Source organism: Cladophialophora immunda (assembly GCF_000835495.1).
Source record: "Cladophialophora immunda strain CBS 83496 unplaced genomic scaffold supercont1.4, whole genome shotgun sequence".
Classification (NCBI taxonomy): Eukaryota; Fungi; Ascomycota; class Eurotiomycetes; order Chaetothyriales; family Herpotrichiellaceae; genus Cladophialophora; species Cladophialophora immunda.
This window is the reverse complement of record NW_015622544.1, coordinates 2,428,472-2,445,997: the sequence shown is the minus strand read 5'-3', so window position 1 is coordinate 2,445,997 and position 17,526 is coordinate 2,428,472. Positions and strand designations below refer to the sequence as shown.

General features: G+C 54.4%; 7 protein-coding genes across 7 annotated transcripts; 1 reads left to right on the top strand and 6 right to left on the bottom strand.

The window, feature by feature from the left end:
• Positions 1-811: 811 nt before the first annotated feature.
• On the bottom strand, positions 812-2,230 carry PV07_07240 (formate dehydrogenase; the record flags this gene model as incomplete). Its single annotated transcript, XM_016394304.1, has 4 exons — positions 812-1,158; positions 1,217-1,761; positions 1,823-1,998; positions 2,066-2,230. The coding sequence occupies 4 exons, from the start codon at positions 2,228-2,230 to the stop codon at positions 812-814; spliced, it is 1,233 nt and encodes a 410-aa protein (XP_016247723.1).
• A 197-nt stretch (positions 2,231-2,427) lies between these two features.
• PV07_07239 (uncharacterized protein) lies at positions 2,428-2,931 on the bottom strand (the record flags this gene model as incomplete). Its single annotated transcript, XM_016394303.1, has 1 exon — positions 2,428-2,931. The coding sequence occupies one exon, from the start codon at positions 2,929-2,931 to the stop codon at positions 2,428-2,430; it is 504 nt and encodes a 167-aa protein (XP_016247722.1).
• Positions 2,932-5,596: 2,665 nt separating this feature from the next.
• On the top strand, positions 5,597-7,387 carry PV07_07238 (uncharacterized protein). The gene is made up of 2 exons (XM_016394302.1): positions 5,597-6,717; positions 6,783-7,387. The coding sequence occupies exons 1-2, from the start codon at positions 5,655-5,657 to the stop codon at positions 6,983-6,985; spliced, it is 1,266 nt and encodes a 421-aa protein (XP_016247721.1). The 5' UTR covers positions 5,597-5,654; the 3' UTR covers positions 6,986-7,387.
• On the bottom strand, positions 7,067-9,075 carry PV07_07237 (uncharacterized protein). Its single transcript, XM_016394301.1, has one exon. It carries the CDS (start codon positions 9,025-9,027, stop codon positions 7,522-7,524), a length of 1,506 nt encoding a protein of 501 aa, XP_016247720.1. The 5' UTR covers positions 9,028-9,075; the 3' UTR covers positions 7,067-7,521.
• A 165-nt stretch (positions 9,076-9,240) lies between these two features.
• Positions 9,241-9,972, bottom strand: PV07_07236 (uncharacterized protein; the record flags this gene model as incomplete). Its single annotated transcript, XM_016394300.1, has 1 exon — positions 9,241-9,972. One exon carries the CDS (start codon positions 9,970-9,972, stop codon positions 9,241-9,243), a length of 732 nt encoding a protein of 243 aa, XP_016247719.1.
• A 1,022-nt stretch (positions 9,973-10,994) lies between these two features.
• Positions 10,995-12,318, bottom strand: PV07_07235 (uncharacterized protein; the record flags this gene model as incomplete). The annotated part of the gene is made up of 1 exon (XM_016394299.1): positions 10,995-12,318. Exon 1 carries the CDS (start codon positions 12,255-12,257, stop codon positions 10,995-10,997), a length of 1,263 nt encoding a protein of 420 aa, XP_016247718.1. The 5' UTR covers positions 12,258-12,318.
• Positions 12,319-12,644: 326 nt separating this feature from the next.
• Positions 12,645-15,859, bottom strand: PV07_07234 (uncharacterized protein). Its single transcript, XM_016394298.1, has one exon. It carries the CDS (start codon positions 15,677-15,679, stop codon positions 12,782-12,784), a length of 2,898 nt encoding a protein of 965 aa, XP_016247717.1. The 5' UTR covers positions 15,680-15,859; the 3' UTR covers positions 12,645-12,781.
• Positions 15,860-17,526: the final 1,667 nt, after the last annotated feature.

Sequence of the window (17,526 nt, the reverse complement as noted above, 5' to 3'; positions counted from 1 at the left end):
GCCGATAATGCCAAGTTCTTATCGATAAGCTCCGGGTTTCTTATCAGACCCATCTGCACCCCGTGACACGCTAATCCCAGGACGGAAGTCATTGCACTAGACCTATTACGGCAATGAGCCTGTACCTCCTCCCTTCCTCCTTCGCTTAATCGTTCAAGCAGGTCTCAAACACCGAACAGTTCCTGTGACTGAGATAACTGGCAGAAGGATGATCTGGAAGATTGAGTTCCGCGGGAAGATAAGCGCTTGCAGAGCTCTAGGTTGGCGTCACCGATATATCACCGGTATTACGAACGGATCGTGCAGACTCTGCGAGGTACATAGCGAAAAGCTAGGACAAAACATGATGGGGAGCTGGAGCTTGGAGCTCGAAGCTTTCCCCGCACCAGCTTGGAGAGTCGTGCGACTTTTTATCCAAGCCGCCACCTGCATTGGCACTGAAGTCACGGAGAGAAGGAAATTTCACATGCAAGGAGTGACTCTGGAGATTCGCAGCCGCGGCGATTGGGTTCATCAGTCATGTTTCTGGACTTGATCAAGATTGTTACATTCTCAATCAGCCCAATCAATGTTTGTGATGGATTATCTGTCCCAGATAGATGTATGTTTCGCCTGACCTGGACTGCTTGGGAAGATGGAAGATCACTGCTGTCCTTGGTATACTTCTGCTTTTGAAGGCTAGGCTTGCTGGATCGAGCCCCGGAAAAAAATTTGACCCTCCGCATGCTCACCGCTCCCTTTTGACCCTTAGCTTATACACGTCGTCAACCATTTGTCGTCAACACCGCGCGCTTGCTTCCACAGAATGTATCTATTTCTTGTTTCTCTGGCCATAAGACTTGGTGGCATAGTCACCCTGGTAACAGATCAGATCCTCGGGCCTGTAGTCGTGACGGCCAGAGAAGTAGCTCTCAAGGATAGCCTTGGTGCCAGCCGCATAACGTTTCTGAGCATCAATAGAAGTACCCGACATGTGAGGGACCATAGCATTGCCGCCGCCCCATGGGTTCTTGGCATATCGGAGGGGATGGTCCTTGGGAGCGGGTTGAGGGAACCACACATCACCACCATAGCCGTTGAGCTGGCCGGTCTTGAGGGCTTCGGCGACGTCTTCCTTGACGACGATAGCACCACGAGCGGTGTTTACGAGCCATGCACCTGTAGAATCAAGATTAGTCTCTCTAAGTTGATGAAGTTAGTGGTAGGCGCAGCTTACCCTTCTTCATCTTGGAGATCAGGTCCTTGTTGAACAGTCCGCGAGTCTTCTCGTGGAGAGGGCAGTTGATGGTGACAACGTCGCACTGGGCCAACATCTCTTCGAGATCCTCGACACGTCGGCAGCCAATTTCCTTCTCCTTCTCAGGGCTGAGTGGTTGGTAGTCGAAGTACAACAGCTCCTTGCAGTCAAAGGGCTTAAGACGACGGAGCACACGCTCACCAATACGACCAACGGCAACGGTACCAACCACCTTGCCTTCGAGGTCGTACTCGTTCTTGGCCACAGCTGCGACGTTCCAGTCTCCGCTCTCGATCTGTTCGTGGGCAGGAACGAAGTTGCGGACAAGGGTCAGGATGGTCATAACAACATGCTCAGCAACGGAGACGACGTTGCTGCCAGTGACCTCGGCGACAGTGATACCGCCGTTGGTGGCGTTGGCGGCGTTCAGGTCGACGTGGTCAGACCCAATACCGGCAGTGACGGCAATCTTCAGCTTCTTTGCTTTGGCTAGACGTTCGGCCGTCAGGTAACCCGGGTGGAAACTAGATGCAAGGTGTTAGTAACATCGGTTAAGGGATTCCCCTCTCGGGGTGGGCGTCGTACGGAGTGGTAATGATGACTTCGGCGTCGACCAATTCCTGGTCAAACTTGGAGTTCTCGCCCTCCTTGTCCGAGGTGGTGACCAATGTGTGTCCTTGATCCTCCAGCCATTTTCGGATACCTAGCTCGTTCTCTGTGGTTCCGAGGAGGTTGGGTTGTTGTTTGGCATGCTCGTGGCCCTACGAGTCACTGTTAGGGATTGAACCTCGCGAGGGTCAGAAAAGAGGGAGTCGACCGAAGACATACATCATAGAGGACGAGAAGAACTTTGCCCTGACGTGAAGCAGAGGCTGTCAGTGTGCGTTTGGCAATGGAAGGAATGGCTGCACGGCGTGCAAGATGCGGGGAACCAGAAAAGAGGGATGACGCGGGGCGCGACAAAGAGCGCGCAGCAGCACGGGCAAATACCATTGTGACAAAGAGAGGTGAGAGGAGAGGAGAGTCAAGGTGGTGAGCAGGTCGAGAGAAGTTTGCGAAGAGATAAACAGGCGGTAAAGTGGTTTTGTAGTAAGACCTTGGGCCTGGAGCAACGGGGGGTCAGTGTCGTGAGCTGGGTGCGTCTGCCGGCAGAGCTTTGAGCCTGAGAAACGGTACCTTAATTTTTCCGACTAGCGACACCAAGTATCAGTTAGCGTAGCCCGGACCTGGGCGGGGGGGCTAAGTGGTAGTGGTAGCGGGGGATAAATGAGCATGATGAAGCACTGGGGGTGTATGTGGTGTGCGCGGTGTGCGTGATGAGCGTCAGGACGGTTGCCACAAGTACAGAGACAGGCCGGGATTGGGCTGTGGGCTGGGAAGTTGGATGATGTGGGGTGGGCAGAAGGTGGAACCAATGCAGGGCTCGAGGAGTCGAGAGGGGAAGAGGGAGAAAGGAAGAGCGGGAGCGAAGGTGGTGGCAGGGCCAGGAGGGGCAACACTTCCAGTGGCAGCTGTAAGCTGGTGCGGGTGCGGGTGGTGGGCGAGAGCACTGCACAGCTCCTCCTCCTCCCCCGAGCACAAGGGCTTTGGCCGCTGCTGGGCCGCCTGGGAGCCCTCGTGGCGGCAACCAAGCTGCGCCCCGGGAAATGTTGCCCGAATCGAAACACTCGAGTGGCAGAGTGGCATAGTAGCATAGCAGAGAGAGCGAAATCACGAAATCACTAGGAGGGTACGTACCTGCAAAGCCTCAACTCTCGTCTCAGAAACTGCTCGACAGATAGAAGACGGTCACTCGGAAACTGTGGTACAACTGTAGTAGCAAAGGAATCAAGAATTCCAATCGTCTTCGGACGAACGCTCAGCACATTTATAACCTTGTGACCATGTCGCATTTCAATGACCACACACACGAAGATTTTTCCCTCTTTGCTGTCCTTGCTCTTAGGGCAACGAGTCTTTCCACACATCATCCTTCATTCCCCCTCTTTTCTTTGTCCTGTTGCGGAGCTCTGCCAGTCACTGCCACCGTCCTCTTGCCTGCCCCACCACTCATCTTCCGACTTCATCCAATGCTTGCTGCTCCAGACTCTGAGCTCCAAGGCTCCCATGCCCCCCAGTTCGACCGGGTTGCCTGCCGCCTGACGCACGGCACTTGGGATCGCGAAACCCATTTCTGACGCCTCATCCTACCGCCGAGCCTTCACATGGTGCATAACCTTGCCTTTCCCATTCGGAGCAATCCCGAACAAAAACCCTCTTTGACGAGCTACAATCTCTCAATGCTTTGCATGGATTCAATCGCGCGTCATGTGCGGCCACAAGAGGATGATGACAAGAGCAGTTGGGACGTCGAGACCTTGGTGCTGACCTTCCCACCACGCGCGTCTCCCCTTGCATGGCGACGGGCTACACGACGCACGAGCGGGCATTGCTCGGAAGTCGAACCTTTTCCGCTGCACAAGACGAAAGCTCAGTCTAGAAAATGTTGTTCCGTCTTTCGGAACGCTGCACTGCTAGTCTTCCGATGCTATTCTATGGTCACAAACCCATGGATGTAAACAAATGTACTATTTTGGTATCAAAAGGCGGAAGCTCGGCCGGCAGAGGGAACATGTGGGGAGCTTGGGGGGAATTCCCTGCCTCACCAGCCCAAAAACACCCGTCCCTGTCGGTTCATGGTCTGCCTAAATGATCTGCCGGCGACGAATCGCCCTTTTTTCCCCAAATCGGCCAGCCCAAGTTCCTTTTGCGAACGACAGCAGGTTGAACAAAACGGCTGAAGTCAGTCTGCCGCCACATCGGGACCACACAACCGCTACCCGTCTGCGCCTAGATCTCTGGGACTGAGATCGCGGCTCCTGCTGGCCCTGAATCAACTTCACGGCCGAGATATCCCCACACGAGGCTCCAAAGCCAGAATAGCCAACGGTGGCCCATCTGACTTCCCCCTTCAGTTACCCGTGGATTCCTGTAATTCCCCGCCATACCCTGGAGCGACGATGCCTCGTTGCCAGCTCACTCTTTAACAAGAGATTGCTCCGTCGCTCCTCACGCGTCCGGGAATGCTGAGAGATATCGTGTGACTTGAAGGCGCCGGATAACAGAGTCTGCTTGTTCTGTACCCGTCAGCAAGGAGACATCGATGGTTGGGTGGCATCCTGGAGTGGTGTCAAGTCTGCTGCAAGGCTGTGCATCCTGTAAGGGCAAGAGTTGGTCGAATTTGAGCCATCTGGCTCCCGAGTTGCATGGCTGCCTTCTGCAGATCGATGACCGGATTTCTTGCTCCGCTGACTACCATCAGACCGCAAGTAGTGCCTCGATCTTGCAGTATGCCCACTGTACAGACCACGCCTTATTGGTTTCTCCAACTTCGGGCACTCCAATCAGGTGTTGCGTGTGCAGGCTCTAATCTGACGTTTGCGGGCTCGCGGTGTATGCTGCTGCCCTTCCGGCGGATTCGTACTGTGATGAGTAACGCCCGGATCCAAGTGTAGCGAGACACAGTTCGAGCCAAAGTACTGGTGGAAATCAGCGTGTATGATCACGCGACCCAGGCACAGTTTCTCCGATGAGGTAGCCGCTGATATAAATCGTCTGGGTCGTCCATTTCTGTTTCCTCGCGGAATTAGCACTCATACCACCATTTTCCTCTCTGGTTTTATTCTTCGGCAGGATTATCGAACACACTTCAGCTTGGATGCCCTGGCCTGCGGTCTGCGTCCTTCCTGGTGCAGCACCATATCATTGAGAACTTGCTTTACCACACCCGGCCAACATAGACGTGGCCCGTCAAGAATCGATGGCATATAGCCCAGTGGGTCAGTTGCCACCAACATTGGAGATGTATGATGGTATTCCATATAAAGCGTGAACGCAAACCCCGGGGAAAGGTCTCGTACTCTTTGTATTGACGACTATCTTGGGGACTTCATCGCAGAGCCTTGATAAACCGATGCTTGGCCTTTTTGGCGATGATGGTTTCATTAAAGCATTTGTAGACTTCCACATAGATGAGCCACTGGAGAAAGGGATATCCCATCGACGAGGCCATGGTCGGATTGTGCAAAGCCTTGCGCAGGTTTGGACGTCACGGGAGAACTTTAATGGCCTCTCGCCGTGTTGTCCCTGGAGGCTGCGAGGGAAGGGGTAGACAGAGGGACGATGCCCTGACATATAGCATGTTCGATATTCTGTATCCTGAATATGGTAGGACTCACGTTGAAGCTGTCTCGATGCAAAGGGTCATCGAGGAGGGGAAAGCCGGCGACGGCATAACTTTTCTCCGTAGACAGCACCCGATGCGTGCCAACAATAGCCGATGACAACACATTTTCTAGGAGCAGACAAAACCCAGCTTCACAGTAAATTGAGCGACGACAAAGAGCTCCACGGGCTGGTGGTTCTTCCGCTCAAAACCATGGCAACTGCACGCCTGCCCTTTCTGTACCCAAACTTCCTGCGCGCCGTGCGTGCGTGCGAGCCGACCACCTACCACTCAATTCGTGCCCCTCCGCCAGCTGCGGCAAAACCTCGTCGCAAAGCCAAACTGCACACCTCTGCACGCCGCCAGCAAGATACCTTTCCCCAGAGATACGGCCCCGCTGCGTCCCAGAACCTCCCGCCTCCGTCAAAACCTTCGGAACCGGCGAGTTCTCAGCAAGAGGTCAAGGAAAAGGAAAAGGGGACGGAAGAGTCAAAAGAGGGCAAAGAATCATCTCAATCGGGCTCCGTGAAAGATGTCCCCACCGCAGAAGAAGTTGGACAAGATGAGCCCCAAGCATCAAATGCCACGTCAGACTATATCGACGAAGCATCAATGAGCACGAAGAACCATAAAATCAACGTCGAAGAGGACAAGCCTTTAGACAACAAAGAACTTGACCTAATCCTCGCGATACCCTCGCCGTCCGAAGTCAAGGGCAAAGACGCGCCCAAACATCCCCATCTCGAACCATCTCCGTACGAGCATCATTTCGACACTTATTCGCTGGTCCAACAGTTGGCGGCGAAGGACAAGGACGCCTACACCGTCGACCAGGCCATCACGCTGATGAAGGCCATCCGGCTCATGCTCTCGCTGAATCTCGACGTCGCCAAGGAGGGCCTCGTCTCAAAGTCCGACATTGAGAACGAATCGTACCTGTTCCGTGCAGCCTGCTCCGAGTTGAAGACCACCCTGCAGAGCACACGGCATTCGGAGACCCTCAAGCAACGCAGCCAACGAGCGCAGCTGCAGCACGAGTACGACATCTTGAATCAGAAGGTGACGCAGGATCTCATGACGCTCAAGGAGGAGTTGAAGGGGCTCTTCAACGACCGCAAGTTGGGCCTGCAGGAAGACAAGCGAAAGATCGATAGTAAAATCTCGGAACTCAACTATGAAATCACAGTGCTTCTGAACAGCGAAGCCAGGAGCGAGGTGGAGGGTCTGCGGTGGGTGTTGACCCGTCGTGCGGCGTTGGCGATTGGTTTCTGTGCTTGTAAGTTTCCTCGACCCCCAACCCATTGCCCAAATTATATGGTTGATCGCTTACGACGGTGCCAGTCATGATCATTTCGGCCCTGAATTACTCCTCGATCAAGACGCGCGAGAGAGAGGAAGCCGAGAAGAAACGCAAGGCCGCGGAGAAGGCGCAAGAGGACCGCGAGCAGCAGTTTCAACGCGAGCAGGCCAAATACCCCGGCTTGAGTCGGACACAAGGGACGCAGACCGAGGGGATGGCCATTGCCACTGAGAGCCTTGGTTGAAGCACCTTTATGGACTGGGGTCCCTGGTACATGATATATTAAAAACGAGGCTGGGGGTAGGGCTTTTCGCCAAATGTGATATGATACCATATAGACTTGCGTTCTCGATGGGAGGATTGATGAGTGGATCGATGCCCCAGCCAAAAATGCCCCGGTCCCGGAGCGCACATCTACATATTAGATACCTAGGTATCTAGGTAGACTGGAAAATAACCGAGCGACATGGTCCTGAATGGCATCCTCGCACACCGCCTCAGAGTTGATTGTATTCGCAGTTCAGTCTGCTCGCTGCTCAGTGAGACAAAACTGGTATTGCAGAATTCCCACACAATCCTTCGGCTCACACGAGTCGTCTTCCAGCTTGATTTGTTTCTTCGTTTATCCAAAGTTGTAGCCTCTTATTTCATGTAGCTGGGCCAGGAATGCGGATGGATGGAGAACACAGACAAATACATAAAATACAAACACACATGAGTGGTTGTGCAGCAGGAGCGGACTAGGATGGACGCGCGAGAATGACACGACGTACAAACAAGTCAGAGATTCGCCCAGTCGACCTCGCTCGGCTCCTCAAGCTGCTTTGCGAGCGGTTCTTGCTCCCTGATGGTCTCCATAGGTAGCTGCCGGCCCTGCACGGCATGTCCGTCCTCCCCCTGCTTGTCCAGAGCGGAGACGACCTCGATCTCGACGAGGACACTTGCTTTCCTCGCTTCGGTACGTCGACGGATCCTGTCGCGAGCAGCGGCTACGCGCTCGGGTGGGAGCCTTGTGAGGCCGGGTCGAGCGGCGACGGTGCTGGCTGAGGCGGAGGCGGAGGCGGAGGCGGAGCGGACGGACGTTGTCGCTGGGTCTGTCTCCATGGACGGAGGCTGTTTGCTGGGAACGGCGGCGAACGACCTCGCTGAAGACGAAGGTGTGCGTTTTGAGGTCGGGGTTGTTGATATTGATCGCTTGATCGCTGGTGGGTGGTCGCTCGATATACTGCGCGAAGGACCAGAAGGTTTCGAGGGTTCGCAGATGCCCGCGCCGGCGCTCCGTCCTATGCTCGCAGTCTTCGACAAGCTAGAGTGCCTCACATCCTTTGGGACCTTCACCGCCTGGCTCCGCACCGTCGTTTCGACCCTATCGACTTCCTCCCGGACGTAGCCTGGAGGTCTGTTCCTCAGGGCCGGCGACGCATCCGTACCTAAGACATCAGCCCCGGCCCTCTTCTCTTCCTCCTTATCCTTCACTTCTCTGCCCGCCTGCGGAAGACCGCTGGTGCCGGGGCGGCATCCCGGAGCGCCGTCCGCGCCTCGGCTCAGTCTCTCGTTCTCCCGGCGGAGTTGTTCGATCATGCCCTTCAGTTCCTGGTTTTCCGCGTCCTTCTTGCGCGCGTACTCGCGCATTTTCTGGCCGTAGCGAACCAGTTTCTTCATTTCCTTTTCGGTCTGCGTGATGTAGGCCTCGATTGCGGCTCGGGAGAGGAGGCATGGTGACGTTGGAGGCGCAGCTTCGGTGGCATGGTTGCCTCCTGCCGGTAATTGCTCGTGCTGCAGCAGATTCTGCGATACCGGCGTCGGATTTGTCTTGGTGGGCGATGTCAGCTCGATGCTGGATTTTGACGGGTAAAGTGCTGCTGGCGGATCGCGGACTTTGGTTGTTCGCTGTCTCGGAGAAACAGGCAGAGTGACCAGCTTCGGGGCCTCGGGGCTGACGCTCTTGAATTTGACATTGATGTCCTTCAGATACTTTGCTCGCGGTGTTGCCAGGCCCGGCGTGCGGAGTATGCCCTTTGTAGGAGAGAGGATGGTCCCGCCGCCACTCCTGGTGTGGCCCTCCCTCTTGCGCTTCTGTGACGGTGACGGTGACGGTTGGGGTGAGTTTTCTGCGAAAGGAACAATCCGTTTCGGGGACGAGGGGAACGCAGGTACGAGGTTTTCCTTGTTGCCGTGCTCGGGCGAAGATTCGGGCGAGGCGAAGAAGATGCTGCGGATTGCACGGTAGGCGAATACTGGGGCTGGGGTCACCGGCCCTTCTAGGATGGTGTCCTCGCCGGGCATATCGGTGAATGGATTCTGTATGACGAGTTAACGAGGTCTGGATGCAATACCCCCTCAGCAACTATGAGAGGGGTGTTCTATCATGGAAAGATGATTCTCAGCTTCCCCAGGCTGCGCGTTGTTGGTGTTTTCCCATATTTGGTTAGCGCGCATCTCAGCTGGCTATCGATAACGACGTCGTCCACCTTCTCCTGCACCAAGGCATCACCATCATCATCCCCTCGACCAGCTTGCGAATCCTCGAGGCACGATCCCAGCGCTGTGCTCCCCAAACTTGGTCGTCCTCACCATCACGATATCTTCCAACTGCCTCTCATCTGTCGGTAGGAAAGGCCGCAGGTACTTCTCAGCGTATCCCGCCGGCATCCCCGCGGCGTGCCCGTCCTCGATCGCCTTCTTGACCCAGATCACGTACTCGCGTTCAATCTTGCCGAGCGTCGTCCGCTGTACATCCACATACGTCGTGGCCTGGACTTGTATATCTCCGCCATCCGCCCAGTCGGATGACTTCTCCACGTTACCGAGAAGCCGCCTCACAGGCAATGTCATCTTTTCATACAACCAGGGGACCCCCTCGCTTTCATCCAGTGCCATCTCGTCTCTCTTGCTGAGAAAGCACAGACTCCCGTACACGACATCTCCCGGAGACGGAACAATGTTTGCGTATCCGGTTTCGTTGATGATCCATTTCCAGTCTTTCAGCTCTGCAAGCCCTATGAAGAGGGAGTCGGGACATCGTTGCTTCATCGTTCGTGCTGATAAGTTGGAACCATATCCGAAATAGACGCATGAAAAGTCCGACATTGACGACGACGACGACGGTATTTGAGCAGGTTGCGACTGTGCCTGCGCCTGATCTGCCGGGGCGGTAGGACCAGCCTCCGGGTCGACGATGCCAGATAAATTCGTTGGTGGGTCCATGGTCTTCTTCTTGACTCTAGTCATCTATTCGAGACAAAACCGTGATCATAGGGGTCAGCGAGGCAGTCACAGGCTGATATTTGAGCTCAGCCTTGAACCATTTGTGCACAAGGAGGTGCGGGGTTCATGCGGACCCTTTCCTCCGGGGCTGGTAGCTTGATGAACGGAAGGGCTAGAAAACGTAGTTTCAGGCGACCCATGTTGATGCAAGGGAATCAGAGGTAGGTCATGGACTGTCCATCATCTGCATGCGAGACAAATCCTCTCCTCATCAGTGTGGCGAGGTGTGCTTGTCCGAATAACGATACTGTTTGGACCATCGATCGACGCAGACTGAACACCATAGAAAGCTTGGCTCTTTGACATGCTCAGTCGTTAATTGCTCGACTATGAATCGCCAATCGATATGTCGTTGGGGCAGCGCACCTTTGATAGCAGGCTTTGATGCTTTGATGGAACGAAGGCCACTCCTGGCGGGGAGGAAGTGAGCATTTTGGCACTTTTGTCACGTTCCATGAGTACTAGATGGGGCCACCATCCTTTCCCGGACCAGCATCAATTCCGCTCGGCCGATGGGATTGATGGAAAAGAACGCCGAGTCGAGTCTTGCAGGATTGGAGACGTCTATGGCTGTTTGTGGATGCTACAGAGGGTATCATTAGGCACGAGACAGGCGCGACAGGGAAAGATGCGAGCTCATCCAAGGCCAAGCCGCCACGGCCTCAGAAGACTGAAACAGCAGATTCGTGGCCTCAGTGGGTTATGCGTCGGTGCAGGAACATCAAAACCCGGAAACCATATCAAGGATTTCGAGATCATGCCTGTCGACAGTCTGCAGATCGGAATGCGACTCGTCAAAGTGCTCATTTCGTGGAGCTCATCCTCGTCAAGCTGGCTCAGAGTAGAAGCTGTGATGATCAGCCATGGACCGATGATATTGTGGATTGTTTTGTATGTGTCAAGGAAGAGAATGCTCAGCGGCAAAGACGCGGGGCCACTAGGATGAGTGCAAAGGACAAGGATGTCTTCCCTTCCCTTGCGGGCGTTCAAGTATGTCCCTCGTCCTCGTCCGAATCATCGTCTTCTTCCACTTGCTTGTCAATGACTTTCCTCCACTCTTCCATCATGTTCTTCATGTCTCCTGGCGCCATGCTTGCGTCCACAACTTCCTTGGGCAGTTTATGCGCAGAGTACTTCGTGGCCGAGAATTGATAGGCCTCTGGATCATCTCGTTTCACGAGTCGGAATTCGGGATCGAAGACTACATCGTCGTCGTCGTCGTCGTCGTCGTCGTCGTCTTCATCATCCCCATCCTCCTCCTCTTCTCGACTTGCACTATCTAGCCCTTCTCCAATTCTCAATCTCACCACCGACGCTTCTGGGCTTCGTAGTTGCAACAACTCCAGCCAGGAGAAGAGTAGTGGATCCGTCCGTGGTGCCCAAGGGTTTATGTCGATCAACCAAACACGGTCGTGCGGTGGAGGAATGTAGACGTCCACGACGAAGTTTTCGTCTGGAAAACCCTTTCCACCGCTACCAGATAGCAAGTGTTGCTCTAAAAACTCCCGGATCAACCTTTTGAATGGATCTCGCAGGTCGAAGAGGAAATCAAAGTGGTTCATCTCTCGTTGACTTATTGCGATGAGTTTCCGCTCGCGGATGAAACACCGAAATTCGAGCGAGGGGTTCAGGTTAAATGCTTTCCGTAGTACAAGATGGTAGGGAACTTCAGGAAATGCTTTTTCCTTGCCAGGGCCCTTGTCATTATCATCCTGTACGTCGCGCCGGTCGTCGCCCTGGGAATGGTCTGCGATAGTGCATCCGTCGAAAGCATGCTCCAGATCATGCGTAATGAAGTCGCTCGACTTTAACAACAGATAGACATCATTTGGCGTTCGACATTCCATGTCATTTGTGGTCGCGATCCAGGTGGCATCCTTGGGCGCCGACCAGTTCAGTTTCGGCATCACTTTGCCTCCCAGTTCCGATATCGTAGAGCGGATCTTGCTGTGGATGTCGGCCCATTGTTCCGAAGGATCTTCACTCTCCTCGTCGTCGTCGTTCTGGAACCCGTCTTCGAATCCACTATCTGCGTCGCTGGGCCCGTGCTCAGGGGGCAATATTATGCCGTCGGCACGCAGATAGTCCAGAAATGGCTGGGAGAGGGGAATAAGACGGGATTTGGGTGTCAGAGATCGGAAACGGGGATACCATGAGTGGAAGGAGCAATTTAGGATATGCGCTGGAGTGACGGGTGGGAAAGGGAGAGATGTTAGCGGTTTGAGGTTGTCGTTGGCCGTGGTGGACATGGTTCTTGGATGTATGTTGCTTCTGGTCAGTGTTGTGTTCGTGCTGGGTAATATTCCATCTCTGATTCAAAAGAATGGACGCGCAAGAAAGATGATGCTCTGACCTCGACTCATCACTTTTCGCCACAGCCTTGCCTTGCTTGGCATCAGCCTGACATGTGATCACCGCTCTTCTTCCTCCAGAACATTCTATAAACATGGGCCGCGCTGACACTTGATGCATTATTCTATCGAATCTGCCTCGATGAACCTTTGTTAGTGCTCTTCAGATGACAACCGAGGGGCGCACAAGCTATCGTCCTGACTTTGGTCGCGGGTTAGCTCAGCGTCACTTGGGCGATATTGCACTTGATTTCATGTTTGTCATTATTTCCTATCATTATCGGTGATTCATCCAATTTCATCCATTATCCCGAAGACCTGTCCTGGCCAAACCGACGTGAACTCCAGATCCTCCTTGTAAGTTTACATGTTTTCGCAAGTCCAGCGCCAGCGCCAGCGCCAGCGCCAGCGGCCCACGCGACCTATATCCAACCCCATGTATCCAGGTTGGCGCCTTGCTTGCGGACGGGTACCGTAAGTTTTTCCTGCTCCGTCAGTGACGTCTCAGAAGCACTAGCTCTGAGGGACGCCAGGGACATCGTATCTGAAGAAGGGGCTGTGCTACTAGCATCCCCTTTATTTGCTGCTTTGTGAGCTTGGCTGTTGAGTGTTTGCTCGTTGATGCTAAACAGTGGAAAGCGAGAGCGAGAACCGGAACTCGGCGGTCGCCTGTCTGTAACGGCACTCCGACACTTTCTGATTTGTCTGTTGCTTGGGTGGGTGTCTCGGTCCGGAGAATCCTGAAGGTGGACAGATTCTTCCAGCCCTTGGATCTGGTTCATTGGCGCAAAGATCTTCATCATCGTCTGGATCTGCGTGGCTTGCCACTTAATCTTCTCCTCCTGCTCCAAGATCGTGACATAGTAGTCGCGTAGATCTTGGTGCAGCTGTCTGACGAGGTTGATGTCGCCGCTGTTCCATCGTCGGCGTTTCCTCTGTTGACTGGGGCTGGCAGGCTTGACTGGCGAGAATTTTTCACCAGGGGTTAGCCAATTGTCGTCACTAGAACTGCTCGGGGCTGGGCTGTCAACTCTTCCAGGAGGCTTGAATTGGCCGCTCGAGCAAGACTGTGATCGACGAAGTTTGACACCTTGCTTGCCAATCGGGCTGCATCCTGCTGCTTTCCGTCTCGGGCTCTCCATGGGGCTGCCTAGAACATTGTCTCGCCTCGGGCTCTCGCATAGACTTAACCTGTTGGCCATGACCTCTTTGAGCTTTGAAGGAGTTCGTGCATGTTTTGGACTTGCCGCGCTGGTGGTACTGCCTGCAATGCTCAGTCTGGGGCTTATAGCGCCCGCGCGAAAACGCGCCGTAACGGGATCGGTATCGACAACGACGAAAATATTGCTCTGACTGAGCGTTTGAGGAATGCTCCGTTGGGTTTCAGTTGATTGGACTTTGGACATGCGGCGTTGTTGACGAATCCTCAACTCTGGGCTGTGCTGGCGACTGTAACAAGACGTAGACATACTGTAGAGACTTGTTGGTCGGGAATCTGGGACAGCTGGAAAGTGATCAAGTTCATCCACGTGGTATGCGACAGTCTGTGAGATTCTGGAGATGGAGCTCTTCTTGCGGGCTTCGTTCGTTCCCAGACCGTCAGTCTTGCCCGAACGATTGCGCGACTTGGCAAGATCGCGCATCCTCCTTTCTCGGACCTTATCAGCGCGAGTGCTTTGGATGACATGGCGCACAAAGTGAAGACAAATCTGTAAGTTCTCTTCGAGACCACCTTCCAGCCTCGCCAAGTCCTCTGTGGATTTGGCCACGGCCAGTTGTCCATTGTGTGCTTCGGGCGGCAACGCAGGCAACGGTATGGTGGGAGGAGGTCCGCTATTTCGAGTGCTGGATCCAGTGGACCCATTTCGTCTCAGTTCCACGTCAATGCTGTAGTGCGACATTCTTTGAACTTGAGCTTCTATTCCCACCAGAGTATTGGCGCTCTTAGCCGAGCGTGCGGAAGAGAGACGCATGACAGGCCGCGTGGGTCTGGGCTGTGGGCTGATGGCAGTGCTTTGATGCTGGTATCGTGGATTCATCTCACGGGATACAGCAGACGATGAAACGACTGGCAGAGACTCGGTTTGTGCAGTATGCAGCATCCCATTAAGGCTGCTGAGAATGTTGCCGGGAGCTTGAGCTGCAAACTCTCGGCATTGAGGTGGGTGAGCCGAGAGGGGGGGCGTGGAGGTGTTGTTCACAATAGGTATGCTGACCTCTGTTCTTGGTGGTGATGGAGGGAGAGGCTTGGAGGTAATTGCAGACAATACCCGCTTGCGGGCAGTCTCCGATTGCTGGGTGAATTCCTGGGATGTGTGCTTCCTCGCAGATGATCGCATGACGACAGCGGGTACTGAAGAGGTAGTCGGATGCAAGCGATCGTTGTCAAAGTTCACATTTTTCTGAACGTTTCTACATTCGTCTGACAATCGGCCGCTGCTGATGGGATTATGAAGCGAGGGCATCGGCGATGCTGCAAGGCCGGTACACCCAGCAGGTTCATTCTCGACGTGGCTGACTCCGTTGAGGCATGACCCGAGAGCTCCATTGGCGAGAGTCAAGCCAGGTTCGCAACAGCTTTTGTCGTTATCGTTCTCCATCTTGCTTTCCCTTCGCGAGTTGGCGGGCACAAAAATCAGAGCTGATGGCCGCCGGCCCGCGACGTCTTGACGCCTCGTTGCTGTCACTTTCCGGTTTCGAGGCCGTCCATTCGGCCACACCCTCGAGCTTGCGCGAGGTACCTTGCTGATGAGAGGTTTGACACATCGCCAGTAATAAGCGGCGCTGTGCGCGCACAGGTTGCGGTGATGAGAACTAGCGCTGGCTTCGCTGATGTTCCGGTGGATTTTCGGACGTCCAAATGTTTTGGCCATCGCTTTGGGAAGCCTGCGATGTTGTAGAGAGATTGGGTGTCCGAGGTGCTGATCGCTGCCAGTGGCGGACGTGCATAGATATCCTGTCGAAGGGAGATTTTCGGCGTCGAGAGGTGTTGGAGCCGCCTCCATTTCCGCGCGTGACCAGGCATACATCTTGGCCCATCTTCGGGATTGTCGAAATTGCGGCATGCGTGCGCGCGAAATTGATTCACACCGCGTCGGGATGTTTGGGCTGGGGCAGGACTCGCTGTAAGTATGCCATTCGGTCCGAGGGTGCTCAAGGGTGATTTGCGAAATCTCCGGGAGTCTCGGGATGGAATCTCGAGCGAACAGAGAGACGCCCACAGAGGTGTCGGTGGGCGGGAGCGCCATGATTGGTTCCGAGGTTTCCATGGTAGCCTCTGTGTCTCGCATGTAGAGAATGTCCAGCCTTGCTTGCAACATGGGGCTGCAAGTGATCCAATGGATACCTAGGTATCCAGGATGTGGTGATCTTAGAAGGCAGGAGACAAAAAGATATAGGCCAAATGTGTTTACAAAGGAACAAGGTGGAAGGATAGGCAGGTTACCAGGTCAATGCAACTCATGTCAAGGCGGGCGTGCGTGACGGGTGGGAGAAACGGGGGAACATTCCAGGGTCTCGCGAGGTGTATAAATGGACCACGTTTGTCAACGCTCAGGGTGAGCGACGGAGTCTGAAAGACATGATTTGAGATGTTTGCGGCTGGCATGGCTTGGGGAGAAGGCCATGTCCCGTATCTCGAGTCCCTTTGTGGGTGAAGCAACCTGTGCATCCAAGCAATCGCGAGGCCCGATTGAGCACTGGGTGGCAACCGCAAGGTCGAAAGGCATCCTGAGCAGCCAATCGACAGTGGCCCCAATATGCCGGCAAGGAGGATCCGAAGAGGTGGCTGCGACAAGCATGCAAGGGATGGATCTCGGTGTATGGAGTCGAGTGGCTTGTAGGATTGACGTGCATTTTGGGGGGGAAGTGGTTGCTGTGGTTGGATGCGCGGATTAGTGACGGGCCGAGGGCGGACGGGCGATTGGTGGCGGCCACTACGCTAGACTCCACTAGATCCCCTAGCTCCACTAGCCCAACTAGCGCCATCTGTCAACCACAAACTCCACAAACACAGCAAACTTTCTGCGTCAACACTGTCCGCTGCCCTCGGATGTGGCATGGTGCAAAGCCTGCAAAGGTGGAAAAAAGCTGGAAATCTTGAAAGGCGGGGAGCCGACACACGACAAACTCGTCCACCTCCTCCTCCATCCCAAAGTCAAAGACTGCATTTGGCTGCTCCCTGTCCGTCCCCTTGCTTCATTGAGATACGCTATTCCTCAAAATCAGGCCCGGGAAACAATCGCCCGTGGTTTTTTCACCTCCCTGCGGCTCCAGTTTCCAAAACCTTCATCCTGCGCCCTCCATCCTCGCATCCTGCCCTGTCTCAACCTGGATTCACATGCTTTCTGGGGCTTCTGCCAATCACCTGTACGTAATTTGAGCTCCTTGCTTGTGGCCTAACCTGGAGGAGCAGCATCTGTTCCTCCGGGATCTGTCATCTGGCCTTGGCTTCGCTAACCATCTTACCACTCTGTGGATGTCCAGGGTTAGGGTCCAATTACCGCAGGCATCAACCCCAGCTGTCATCCCTTAAGTCTGGCGCGGGAGTGCTGCCATAGTCACTCGTCCTTGCATTGGAAAAACAGAGTTCAGAAAGCTGCATTGACATGACTCTGCAGGACCAAACTAGGTGCTTGCGTTGAGGGATATCTGGCAGATTGCGGCACAATCTTCGATGCAGAGAGCCAGCTCCTTTCCCTGATGACGTTACCCCCTGGGAGCAACATCCTTGTCCCCCAACCTTTACTGGCCTGGTGTCTGCGAGACCCATGTTGTGATCTCGAGGATTTCGCGGACTGCACGGGTCTTTTCATCTTCGGCTCTCGTGCCGGATCAGAGCGTCAGCAAACGAGAGGAAGCCACTGCGCTAAGAAAACCTATCTTGCCCTCATGACGATCATCTCCTAGTCCGGCTATGTCTAGGTTCATTCCCCCACCTCTCTCAACATTAACGAGAAGCACAATGCAAGGCGGTACCTTGAAGTCTGACGAGGTACGTCATTGGGATTGTGCTGCCAGATTGTCTCGTCAACAACACCGAAATACGACAATGTTCATCTTCCTTTCCATACTTGCTGCCTCAATCTCTCACAGTCTGCGATTCGTCTTCTGGCTCAACCAGAGGGTTGCCGGAGGCATCACCCGCAAGACCAGGCTTCGGAGTCAG